Source organism: Sus scrofa, chromosome 14, assembly GCF_000003025.6.
Source record: "Sus scrofa isolate TJ Tabasco breed Duroc chromosome 14, Sscrofa11.1, whole genome shotgun sequence".
Lineage (NCBI taxonomy): Eukaryota > Metazoa > Chordata > Mammalia > Artiodactyla > Suidae > Sus > Sus scrofa.
In genome coordinates this window covers 48,622,611-48,636,235 of record NC_010456.5, presented here as the reverse complement: position 1 = coordinate 48,636,235, position 13,625 = coordinate 48,622,611, and the positions used below count along the sequence as shown (strand labels likewise).

The 13,625-nt window shown below is 45.2% G+C and overlaps 1 protein-coding gene across 2 annotated transcripts in view; it reads right to left on the bottom strand.

Annotated features, from left to right (window-relative positions):
* The window catches only part of SLC5A1 (solute carrier family 5 (sodium/glucose cotransporter), member 1), a 137,746-nt gene that overhangs the window by 67,910 nt on the left and 56,211 nt on the right, over positions 1-13,625 (bottom strand). Inside the window, exons 1-2 of one of the 2 annotated variants that reach the window (NM_001164021.1) lie at positions 7,869-8,011; positions 2,589-2,660 (exon numbers count right to left, since the gene is read on the bottom strand). In NM_001164021.1, the coding sequence (NP_001157493.1) occupies positions 2,589-2,660; positions 7,869-8,003 (207 nt within the window). In that variant the 5' untranslated portion in view covers positions 8,004-8,011. Of the gene's footprint in view, positions 1-2,588; positions 2,661-7,868; positions 8,012-13,625 lie in introns of those variants that run through there. The other variant, XM_021072101.1, reaches the window with a different exon arrangement.

The following is a 13,625-nucleotide window of genomic DNA, read 5'->3' as shown; positions in this document are numbered from 1 at the left end:
ACAAGAACCCTCCAAAGTAGGTATTGTTCTCCTGTTTTACAGAGTGGAAAACTGAAGCTTGGGGAAGTTCAGTGATTTGCCCAAAGTCATACAACTAATAAATGAGTTTGTTCAGATGGGCTAATTTCAAAGCTCATGATCATTCTACTCTAGAATTTTCTAGAATTAGAGCATTTTCAGAATTGAAAGGTCACTCCACCCCCAGTCAAGAATCCCCCTTGCCAGCATCCCTAACAGATGGTGATGTTCTCAGTAAATCTGACCATATAGGTAAGAGTCTACCCAAGTCAGTGATTACCAAACCCGTTGGATCATCAACAGCATGTGGGAAGATTTTTTAAATGCATTTTTAGGAACTTCTTCCAAGGTTTTTTAATCTAGTAGGTCTGGAGTGAGGCCCAAGAATCTGTATTTTTAGAAGTACATCCAGGTGATTCTGATACATGAGCATGTCTACAAACATTAATGAAATCTTATGAGCCTTAGATGGAAACTATTGTTGGTAGAAGGAAAGTCAAAATTCAGCCTCATCAAGGAAGCAGTGAATTCTGCACAAGAAGGAAATGATGCCATGTTTCTCTGTTAGTTATAATAATCTAATACTGAGACATGAGTAAGGAAACAATACTCACAGGAAGCCCCACATGAACCACTGAAACTTACCTGTTTTGAGTGGGGCTAATTCCTGTCACCAACCAACTCTCAGCCCAGACTGGAACCCATGTACCATCAGGAAGAAAGACATCATCGCTGGTTAAGATGTGATATGTTCCCACATCTAGCCCAAAATGTATATCTCCTACCAGTGGTTCTGCCCCAAGCCATTCTCATTAGATTCTCCAAGGTCCAAAGATTGGAAGCCAAGGTCTTAACCCAATAACTCAGCCTTAGAAATTTACATGAAGAGATATGAGTTTCCTGTTAAAATGGGAGAAAGGAAGAGAAAAAAGGGTTGGATGCAAACCAAAGCTGGATGAGCATATGGCAAGTTTACTGTAAGGGGCACTGAAACGTTAGATTGGGTGGGGGGTGCACTGTTTTCCAAACCACTAAAGTAAACCTCAAAGTTCTCTTCAGTTTTAAAATTCAGGAAATCTTAAGTCCATTGAGATTTCATGCCAGCCTTGGATCTGAAATCTGTAGGGCAGCACTCTCCAATAGAACTTTCTAAAATGACGGAAATGTTCTAGATCTGCAGTGTTCAATATAGTAGCCACTATTCATATGTAGCTATTAATTACTTGAAAGTGGGTAACGTGACTAAGGAAATAATTTTTTATCTTATTTTAATTTCAATTTAAACCACCAATGTGATTAGGGGCTACCATATTGGATGGTGCAGTTCTAGAGGGACTACCCCAACCTTGTCTTGATCTTTGCAATCAGAGCTGCCTATCCAACAATAGCTTTTAGGAAAGCACTAAAGCCAAAGCATAAGAAGATAAAATGTGTCAAGAGAGACCACCATGAGGGGCCCACCACAGAAATCAGCATCTGCATAGTATTCTTGGCCACAACAAGGATAAAACAGAAGTGACTTCAGGGATAACCATAGCAACTGTGAAAAATGCCAGCAATTAAAGTCCATCCTAAAATAGTTGAATAAAGGCCAAGGCAGAATTTCAGGTTGGTATGATTCCTTCCCTCCCCTCTGTGCTATGTATATGACGGTGACACTCTTCACTTTCTTGCTTCTCTTCCTTTATAGCTGTCACTCTCTTATCATGTATGTATGCTTCATTACACTCCTCTTTCACCAGCCAGTTTTGGTTTTATCTTAAGCCCAAGGAATTGCACAATTTGGCCAATTTGGTCAACCAGTAGTTTCAGTGAGAACTTTGGACTGAAATGGTCACTGGGCTGAACTGATAAACCAGCCAGAGCCTTGTGAAAGGAATGGATAGGATGGAAGGGACTCCCAATTCCTCTTCTACTCATGCACATGCCCTTTGATTTGGACAGTTCTGTCCATGCACAAACGTCAGAGAAAACACCTGTCAGATACACAAACTACAAAATCCACCAGGAGATGAGGAAAATTGTAACTAGAAACAGTAGGGGGCCTCTCTTCCAGCCACTCTACAAAGTATTTTTTGAGGGCCTCCTGTGTATCAGGCACTGTTAGGTTCCTGAGGTAGGACAGATAAAGCCTCTTTATCTGGGACTTAAAGTAGCAAAAAGCTAGCAAAGGAGAGCTACTGTGTATTGAATTTCCACCCCATAAGCTGTCTGCATTTCTCATAATACTCATGGAGGGTAAATAGTACCATTCCCATTTTATAGAAACAGAAGTAGAAGCTCAGACTTGCTCAAGATCACCTTGGACAGTGTGCTCTTTTTACTTTCCACACTATCCTCCTTGTGAAGTCTTTTCCTTGATTTATCCTTTGAAAAATCCCAAGCATTACTTATTTAAAGGTTATTTCCTCACTTCAAGAGATTAAGGGTGCCCAGAGACCTGGTGAGCAGGAGACCCATTATCAGGGATCTAAAGCAAGAAATAGAATCACAACCACCCAAAACCAACAAGAAAATGGCCTCCTATAGGGAATATCATTTTTCAGCATAGTATTTCAGAGAAAACCTACCGGCCACCACACCATACTTCGTCCAGCCAGGAAGAAGCCTCCAACGGTCCCACGATTAGTGGAGCACATAGCCTGGGGAGGAAGGGTCAAAATTTAATAGAAAATTAGAACAAAGTAACCTTGCCATCCAAAAGGACATCCCCTGTCCCCTATATATTCACACTTTCTTCTACGTACTTCACTTTCTGAAACTCTTCCACGTTTCTTACCTCCCTGGAGCTCCAGGATGCTCAGAAGGAGGAAGGGACCTATGTTTGACAGAATTAACACAGATGTTGTTGAGCCCCCTGTGTGCTAGGCAGTGCCAGCAAGTGCATGGCTCAGATCTTTCTGGACTCCTGGGAAGGAGTCTTTCCATAGGAATTACTCTTGGGGCCTCTGTAGTGGTTTTCCTCTGAAGAGCAAGAACACCAATAGCGCTAAGGAGCAGGGAAGGTAACTAGGACTGATACAGAAACAAGTCCCAAGGACTCAGGCTTCAGCAGCTGGTCAGAGAAAGACCATTCTGAAGGTTATTCTGAAGTTGAAGCAGGCTGATAGCCTCCAGGCATAGTTGGGGGGACAGGAAAGTGAGTTTGGGGCCCAGATATAACACTGCAAATTTGCTTTTTAAGAGCTTAGAGAAAGAATATGAGGGATAGGTCAGAAGCTACACAATTCAGTAAGGATATTGAGGATGGATAAAAGGTGAAGAGGTGTATCTATACAGAGACTTTTCCTCTCTGGAATGTTCATACCCTCATCTCTGCAAGGCCAGACTCTGCATACCCATTCTTCAAGGGCCCTCAAACACTACCTTCCCCATGAAACCTTACCAGATATTCCCCACAGCCTCCTTCCCTACAGCCTTCCCGCAACCCAAACAAAAATTATCTCTCTCCTGTGAACATCTAGCAAATTTCATCTACACCTCATTCACAGCCATTTTTTACTTTATGTTACCATATTACAAAACTTTTCCAACTTTATTGAAGTATACTTGACAAATAAAAATTGTTTATATTTAAGGCGTACAATGTGATGTTTTGAAATATGTAATCATGCCAGGGGCTGGAGAGTGAGGGAAGTGGGAAGATGTTGCTCAAAAGTAAAAAGTTTCTGCCATAAAATGAATAAGTTCTGGAAATCTAATGCACGGTATGGTTACTATAGTTCGTAATACTGTATTCCATAGTTAAATTTCCTAAGGGAGTAATTAAATATGAAACATTCAAGACACACACAAATTGTAACCATGGAGCCAGGTAATGGATATGCTAATTAGCTTGACAGTGGTCATCATTTCACAAAAGTTTAATCCCCCATAATGCTTGGTACAATACTTTGTGCATAGGGTAAAGTCAATAAAACGTTGGATGAATGGGTTTCTCAGTGCCCTCTGCTCCACTCCTCTCCCATATCCCACCCTGAACACTCCTTATAGAAATGAACAGCAGCACCCCTCCAGGCTGGCATTGTGCAGCTTGTCACCACATTCAGTAGGTTCTTCCTGGATCATGCATTGCAGCTCATGTACCTGTCTCCTTCCTCCCCACTGGTCACATCTCCGGGAGCAAGAAACGCACAAGGGAAAGCTCTAGGACTCCAGACCCAACTTTGTAAACCATGGGATTAAATTTGCCTGTCCAGGGAGTTCCCGTTGTGGCTCCGCAGAAACTTATCTGACTAGTATCCATGAGGACACAGGTTCAATCCCTGGCCTCACTCCGTGGGTTAAGGATCTAGCATTGCCATGAACTGTGGTGGAGGTCTCAGACACAGCTCAGATCTGGTTGTTGTCGTGGCTGTAGCATAGGCCAGAGACTACAGCTCCAATTAGACCCCTAGCCTAGGAACCTCCATATGCTGAGAGTGCAGTCCTAAAAAGACCAAAAAAAAAATTTGCCTGTCCACACTGCAACCAGAAGAAAATGACTGCACAACTGCAAGCTGAAGGGGCAAAAGAAGCACAATTACTGTATTTGAGTGAAGTGTTGATTTTTTTTCTTGGTGGAAAAAAAATATCATTGAGAAAAAGGAAAACACTTCAGACCTTTGTTTGAAGCTTAAGAATCTGGGAATGTTGGCCTATCATGTTCTGATTTGTCAAGAGGGACAGATCCACTCAGTGTGGCCTGTATAAGGCACAACCAGACACAATGGGAGAAGCTCCAGGATGTCAGATCTGAGTTCAGGATCAGGAAGAACTTCCTCACTGTCCAAACTGTCCACAGATGGAAGGAGTCCCACTGGGGGAAGATTGTGAAGGAGGTATTCAAGTGAAGTGTCGACAATTTGTCAGATGATTTTGTCAAGTGGTTTAAACAAGAGACTTATGAGAAGGATTGAACTGGATAAACTTGGACCCTCACTTTATGAAAATATGTGAGGAATGAAGGAACTCAGCACCACTGGTACATTGTCACAGCAATGAAATGGTGGTAAGGACCATGCAGAGGGTATTCCCAGAAAGGATAGTGTCTTAGGGAGGGGAAAAGGTTAGATAGTGGAAAAAGCATTGCCTTTGGCATCATAAGACCTGAGTTCTGGTCCCAGCTCTGGGGCTGATCCATCTGAGCAACTTACAGTCACTCTCTCTGATCCTCCTTGTAAAATGGAAAGGTTGGGCTCCTTCAGGGACCATTATGACTGAGGCATCCAATGATGCTATTAATGCAAATGACTGCATAAGGCAGGAGTCAGTAAATTTTTTCTGGTAAGAAAAAGGACTGAATAGGGAACTGCTGTGTAGTACAGGGAATTTTACCCGGTATTCTATGATAATCTACATGGGAAAAAAAATCTGAAAAAGAATAGATGTGTGTATGTGTATAACTGAATCACTCTGCTGTATAGCAGAGATTATCACAACATTGTAAATTAACTATTCAATAAAACTTTAAAGAAAAAAAAGGGGCCAGGCAGTTTAGGCTTTTTGAGATAACATATAATCTCCGCTGCATATTCTTGTTTTGTTTTGTTGTTACAATCCCTTAAAGACGTAAAAACCATTCTTAACTTGTGAGCCATTCAAAAAACAGGCCATGGGGCAGATTTGGCCCATGGGCTATAGTTTAACAACCGTGGCATAAGAGGTTTTACGAGAGCTTAATGAAGTCTTCCAGAAGGAAGTCAGAAATTCAGCTTAAAAGGATGCAAATTCCTGAGAAAGAAACTGAGGGGTGGTGAAAGAAAAACGGAAATATACACTAAGGAAATAATAAACTCAAGCCCAAATATCACCAAATAAGGCAGCATTGGAAGAGGATAAAACAGAACAAAATAATATTGGAAGAGATGGGGATGGTGCAGAGGAACATTAGCTGGGGATGCCTTTTCTAAGGTGAGGAGCCATGGGGGGCCTGGACCACTCTGTCTTTGCAGCCCAGAGATCATGCAGGAGTCAGGATGCCTGTCCCTGAATCAAACCACTCTTGACACTCCAATAGAAAAAGAGGAATGTAAACTGGAAGAAATCCAGTGTGTTTAATGATCAGTGTTCAGAGGTACTGACTAATGGGGGAAGACTAAATGTAGACAAATACTAGCAGGCTCATTAAGTAGCATTTAACAAGACAGGTGATACTAATAATTCACAGATATTTGAAAAATGTAAACACCATAATCAGCAGGACTTGCAGGGCTAAAAATGAGATTGGTTAAGGGAATGGAGATTATTGGCAATTGTCTGGGAAACAGGCAGTACAGCACAGCTAGCAAATGATGGACTCACATCTAGACTGCAGCACTTACAAGCTGGGGTAGGGTGGGAGGAGGAAGGCAGGCAAGGTGGTAAAGCACTTGGTGCCATGGAAAACCCAGTCAAGAGACCTGGGGTCCAGGAACAATCCCATGTATTGCAACCTGATATTGCAACCACATATTGTGACAAATCACAACCACATGGGGTTGCTTCAATTTTTTATCATGTAAAATGAGGATTAGCAATCTTGCCCTCCTTGTGGCTTTCTGTGAAGATGTCCCACACCACTGGTCACTTATGCCCATTTCATTAAAAGGACAAAATCATTTGGGGCCTGGTTCATATCCTGGAGGGCAAAAAAAATAACAGTACTAAAAAAGATTCCTAGAGTCTACAAAGAGCTTTCAGATGCAGCTCTGCAGATTCTCACAGCCACTTGGGGAGTCGTAAGAACAGGTAAGATTGTATACCCACTTCATATTTGCATAAACTGAGATTGGGCAGGGTTATTAGCAATGCCGCAAGGCTGGAACGTGGTAAAGCCAGAGCTAAACCTGAGAACCTTGGCTCCTAGCTGGATTCTCCACCATGTCCGGGAAGCTGAGAGTATTGAGCAAGAATCAGCCACACTGACCCCTTGTGACACTTGAGGCTTACAGTCATAATCTGGCTTCTACAATTACTTTTTTCTTTTTAAAAATGAACACTTCCTTTTATCCCTTAAAAAAAAACTCTGTGGCCATGAAAGGGTTAATGTCCACCTCTAAGTCAAAAGACTACAACCACCTGCTCTAACTTGGCCTGCTGTGCCCCCCCCCCAACTCCCCATGAAAGGCTTTGAGAGTGGCTGGAATATTTTCACTCTTAAAACACTTCTCTTCCAGTTGCTGGGTGTGTCAGAGTCTGTCACAAGTGAAACTTCCAACTTCCAGACTGCTAAGAACAAGTTTCTCTGGTTTAGAGTGTCCCCAGAATCCCAAAAGGGAGTGCATTTCCCTCTCCACAGCACCAGGCCACCCTCTGGTCTTCCTCCTCCTCTCTTCTTCCTGGATCCACCTTTCCCAACTCTTACTCACTCCAGCCCCTAGATCCAGGCACAAGAACTCTCCCTAGACAGGGATGCAAGTCCCACAGCATGTTCAGCTGGAAGAGGCTGTGTCCTTCCCGACCTACACTCTCTTTTCCACTTGAAAATGGATGACTAAGAGACTAGACAATAGTCACCTCTTTGGGACTCATTTCTGAAGCACTGGGACACTTCCTACAGCTACAAGCTGGTCCCTTCCTGCCCCTCATATCCCCACCCCTCAGCCTCTCCACTCTCCCACTCTCCTTTTCTGCTCACAGGCCCTGGGGAGCCTCCTTGGGTGCTTGCCAGCACCCCTCTCATCTCTTCTTACACTTGCTTGCCCCATATCTCACATTGTGCCCCCTGAACTCCTTGCAAGCACTTCCAAGTCCTTTCCACTTGGCTCCACACACCCTTCAGCCCACCCTCCCCTCTTCGCAGCTCACCAAGGCCATGGCTCCTCAGTGTACTATCTCCCCCCTCCCTTGGCCCTCATCCCCTCAGTCTGTATTTCAGGACCCCCACATACCCACAGCCCAACAGCCATCACCACCACGAAGTAGATGACGATGACAGAGATGTCAGCCGCATTGCGGATGCGCTCATGGGGCTTCAGGGGCTCGGTGGTGGCAGTGGTCGCGGGGCTCCAGGTGCTACTGTCCATGGCGACTGCAACAATGCGTCCCACCCAAGCCACTTGCTTCTTATGTGGCCTCTGGGTTAATGATCAGCCTCAGGGGAGGGGACCCGTGAAGTGTGGCAGCAGGGCTGTCATGCAGGGGCCCTAGCCCTGCACCGTCAGGGAGCAGGTCTGAGTGCGGAACGAGGAGGAGCTGGTAGAGCTATTGGCAAGGAGGTGGAGGGCGGGTAGGTACTGGCTGTCTCTGGATCAGGGAGGGGCTAGCCAGGGGGTGGTGCCAGCCTGGCACAAAGGCCCGCTGTGCTCATGCAGCAGGCATCAGGCAGCCTCACCTGGCCTGCTCTTGGGCCACACCCAGGTCAGAGCTGGAGTGACTCCATTGAGGAGTCAGTCTGCTGGTGCTAGGGGCCTAGAAGCTTCAGATCACCTGCCATATGCCCTTGGACCAGTCTTGTGTTCTCCGTGGACCTGGCTTCTCCGTGTGTAAAATGGGTGCAGGATTGTTGCAGGAATCAGCCAAGATCTTGGTCTCCATGGAGAACATTCTGTAGAGGACCATAAGCTGTTGGATGTTGCTGGAAAACATTCAGCACAATGGCATTCTCTTAGCCACAAGGATGGCCACTCACCGTTCACCTTTCTGCCTCCCTCGCTATAGCCTGCAGCTCCCAGGAGCACTGTAACCCCCACTGTAGGGAAGAAGAAACTGAGACTAGGGAGGGGATCCCACTGGGAGCTATGGCCTTGTCCTGTGCCTCACCCAGTAATGTTATTTGGGGCCCTTCAGAGGCAGGAAGGAGTTAGATAAGATACTAGAGAATCCCTTCCAAGGAGCTCATGGAACTCTGGCCCTTCCTGGGGGCTCAGCCTGCCCATCTGAAAACACACATCTCAGTTGACTGTGAGAAGAGGCATGACCCACCCAAGGTCACTCAGTGATCCAGTGACAGAGGTGACCCTGCAGCCCAAGTCAAAGCAGGTCTAGTTCAGAGGAAGGTTGGGGTGTTCTCAGGGCTAGTGCTGGAGACCCCAGAGCAGCCATTTTGAAGAAGGTAGCCTTGCTGGGGGATGAGGTGTGGGGAGGGGGAAGGACCACACAAACCCTTCCTGCAAACTATTCTGCCTCAGGCCTTTCTGCCCTCCACAAGACACCCATCCTGCCCAAAGCCAAGCAACCCATTGCTTTGCACCTCACTGCCTCTGAGGGCCACTCCCCTCCTGCCACTGCAGTGCTTGTTCGTCCCCACTTCCTGGGAATGAGGTGAGGTTGGGGGAAGCCTAGGAAAAGTCTGGTTTAGGTAGGGCCCTGAAAGAAAAGGAATGAGCCAGGTAAGGGGAGAGGGTGGGACATATCAGGAGAGGGCAACTGTGGTCAGGGAGGGGGGAATTTATCCACAATGTATAGGGAGGGACCAGGTGGGACAGAAAATAAAAAACAAAAGCATGTCATCTGCAAGTAACCTGCCACCACGGCCATCCCTAAGTTGACAGAGGCCCTTTTGCAATTTCTTTTCTTCATTGGTTTTTCCAAAAAAGAAGTTTAAACCTAAGAAAACATTATGGCGGTTTCTCAAAAAATTAAAACTAGAATTACCACACAAGCCAGCAATCCACTTCTGGATATATGCCCAAAGGAGATAAAGACACTATGTTAAAGATGTATATTCCTATGTTCTGAGCAGCATTATTGACAATAGCCAAGACATGGTAACAACTTAAGGGCCCATTGATTGGTGAATGAATAAAAAGATGTGAGATATATATAATGGAATCTTGTTCAGCCATAAAAAAGAAGGAAATCTTGCCCTTTGCAGCACCACAGATGAACCTTAATGGAATCATGCTATTTGAAATAAGTCAGAAACAGAAAGGCAAATACTACATGATCTCACTTACATGCGCAATTTAAAAAAGGAAACTCATAGAACCAGAGAATATAATGGTGGTTATCAGGGGCTGGGCTGGAGTAAATAGGTAGATATTTGTCAAAGGAAATATTTATCAGTTATAAGATGGATAAATTCTGGAGATCTCATGTACAATGTGATGATTATAGTCAACAATACTATATTGTATACTTGAAAGCTGCTGAGAAAGTAGATCTTAAGTGTTCTTGCCACACACACAAAAAAATGGTAACTGTGTGAGGTAATGAGACCCATGGTAGGATGGCCACCTCCTGAACTCTTGTTGCACAGTAAAATCAACAGCCTACCTGAGGAGGCCATGAGTTTAGAGAGCTGCCTGGGGAGGGGACCCACATGACTACTTTGAATCTAAGCTCAGCCATCAACCAGCAGCAGACCATGGACAGCTCACTTGCATACATGACTCTCCCTTTGAACATCTGCAAAACAGTAGAGACAAGGATTGTCTCACATTCCTGTGAGTCCAGCTGAGATTTGAAGGGGACTCTGGTTGCAAGCTCAAGAGTGAGAAGCATTAGCTTCCTATAGCTGATGAAATAAATTACCACAAACTCAGTGGCTTAAAAAAACAGAAATCTATTCTCTCACATGTCTGGAAGGCAGAGGTCCCGAATCAGTTGCTTTGAGCCAAGATAAGGGTATTATCAGGGCTACAATACCAAGGTTCTAGCAGAGCCACTTCTTTGCTTCTCCCAGCTTCTGGTGGCTGCCAGCATCCTTTGGCTTGTGGCCACATCACTCTAATCTCTACCTCTGTCTCTTTTGGTATGTGTCATTAAACAAACATAATATAAAATTTACCATTTTAATTATTTTTAAGTATACAGTTAGTGGCATTAGGCACATGCACATTGTTGTACGACCATCACCACCACCCAAATTCAGAATTTTTCATCTCCTCAAACTGAAACACTGTAGCCATTAAACAGTAACTCTCCAGCACCTGGAAATCACCCTTCTACTTTCTATCTCTATGCATTTGACTTCTCTGGGTACTTCATACAAGTGGAATGATACTATCTGCCTCCATATTTACATTGCCTTCTCTCCTGTGTCTGTCTGTCAAATCTCCCTCCACCTCTCCCTTATAAAACTATTTGTCAGAGTTCCTGTCATGGCTCAGCAGTAACAAACCCAATGAGTATCCATGAGGATGTGGGTTCAATCCCTGGTCTTGTTCGGTGGGTTAAGGATCCGGTATTGCCATGAACAGTGGTGTAGGTCACTGACTTGGCTCGGATCCCATGTTACTATGGCTGTGGCGTAGACTGGCAGCTGTAGCTCCAATATGACCCCTAGCATGGGAACTTCCATATGATGTGGGTGCAGCCCCAAAAAGCAAAAAAAAAAAAAAAAAAAAAAATTGTGATGGCATTTAGGACCCACCAGGATACTCTAGGATGATCTAGTCTCATCTCAAGATCCTTACCTTAATCACATCTGCAAAGACCCTTCTTTCAAATAAAGTAGCATTTACAGGTTCCAAGAATTAGGACCTATTATTTTCGGTGGTGATTATTAGGACTACTACAATCAGTGATGGTGATGGAGTCTGAATATGGAATGATCAGATGGAGTGAAACTGCGTCCCCCTAAAACTGAGCTCCCCTGCTGAGTTTATGATTAACCTCTCTATCCAAAATTGTACTCCCTTTCTGGTCCTTCCCCTGTCCCTCTAAGGATTGAAAAGTATCAAAGCAAAGGGGGAACTGAAACCAATAAGGACCCAGTAGGGCCTTCCCAGGTACAAGCCCCTCCATGTCCCCCACTTCTTTTTGCCCTTCCTCAAGTTCAAAGAGCAGATTCAAACAGTTAATGACTAGAATAATAGAGTCACAGGACTCCTAGTTCCTCCTGAAGGGCTATAGATAATAATCTGATGCATATCTTTCAGTTGTTCTGCTGAAACTAAGACACCCACCCAACCTGAAGGAGGATGGTTGTCTACATACTGACCACAAGCATGTAGATCCCAGACAGGTTGGAACCAGATCGATGATTAAGATTCTTGAAACAGGAGTTCCCATTGTGGCTCAGTGGTTAATGAATCCGACTAGGAACCATGAGGTTGCGGGGTTCGATCCCTGGCCTCGCCCAGTGGGTTAAGCATCCAGCATTGCTGAGCTGTAGTGTAGGCTGCAGACACGGCTCGGATCCCCCGTTGCTGTGGCTCTGGCGTAGGCCGATTAGACCCCTAGCCTGGGAACCTCCATATGCCACAGGAGCAGCCCTAGAAAAGGCAAAAAGACCGAAAAAAAAAAAAAAAAAAAAGAAGAAGAAGAATGCCTGCAGGAAGTTCCCTTGTTGCACAGCAGGTTAAGGATCTGGCATTACCACAACTGTGGTTCAGGCCACAACTGCATCCCAGGTTTGATCCCTGGCCCAGGAACTTCCACATGCCTTGGGCACAGCCCCCCCCAAAAAAAATAGAAGAAAAAAAAAAAAGATTCTTGAAACATTACCCAGTTACCTCATGACCAACCAATCAGAAAAATGTCCATGAGCTGATCCCTTGTGAGATCACCATACACTGAGCAACCCTCACGCCATTGTTGTCTTTAAAAACCCTTGCTTGAAAGCCACTGAGGAGTTCAGGTCTTTTGAGCAATAGCTGCCCATTCTCCTTGCCTGGTGCCCTACAAATAAACACTTTATTTTCCTTCACCACAACTCAGTGAGGTAGATTAGCCTTGCTGAGTCAGGCAAGTCGGGCAAGTAGACCCGAGTTCAGTTCAATAATAGGAGGAAGCAGGATTGAAGCTGCTCTGGGACGGGCAAGGTGGGGAAGGAAGGAGCTGCTGGAGGGGGTGATTCCAGGCCCAGGGATAAAAGCCAAAAATCTGCCAGGTGAAGAGGTTAGGATGAATAGCAGGGCCAGCAGAGAGAATCAGTGAGTTGGCCTCAGGCTGCCCACTTTCTCTCCTGAGCTAATGTTTGGGCCTGGAGTGAGTAAGGGGAGAGTAGAAACCTGAGAGGGACAAGTGCTCCTGACCCTCTCACTAAAGCTAAAGTCATTAGGAGGTTGACCCCTGGTGGGGGCTCCATCTTAGCATCCAAGCCCTGGCTAGGCCTCCGTCCTGCTGGGTGATCTTGGGCAAGCCCCCTGTGTCACCTGAGAACCACTGCTACATGGGGATCCAATCCGATCTAATAGAGGCTTGCTAGTACCTACCATGCATGCCAGCTTTGGGCTGGACCAGAGCCTAGGTTGCTCAGCAGCAAACTAAAATTCTTTCCTCTAGATCCCAAATCCCAGGCCAACTTCAGGGAGTAGCTGTGGGGCAAGATGTTGTAAGGTGCCTCAGCCTACTTTCCCCAGAGGTCTTCAAAGGGCACTGCCTCAACTTGGTCTCCAGCCTGGGGCAGCAGGAACAGCGCATGGTCAGAAGTCAAGAGGCCTGGGTTCATGTGCTAATTCCTCTGCCAAGTGGAGTCACTTTGGCAAGTCACTTCCTCCTCTGAGACTGTTTCTTCACCTATCAAATTAGCAGAATTTGACCAGCTTATCTCTTAAGAAGAATCCCCGTGTCAATTCTATGACTCTAGCCTGAGCCTTGAAGCTCCCAGAATCTCTGTTTCCATTTATAAACTGGGGACAATAAGTTGCATATCAGAAGCAGGTCAATAGTATTTCATCCTAAGTCTCATTCCCCCCACTACATCTGCTGGCCTCAGGTGACATTTTCTATTGCTCACCACTGTTTCTAAAAGTGGAAAA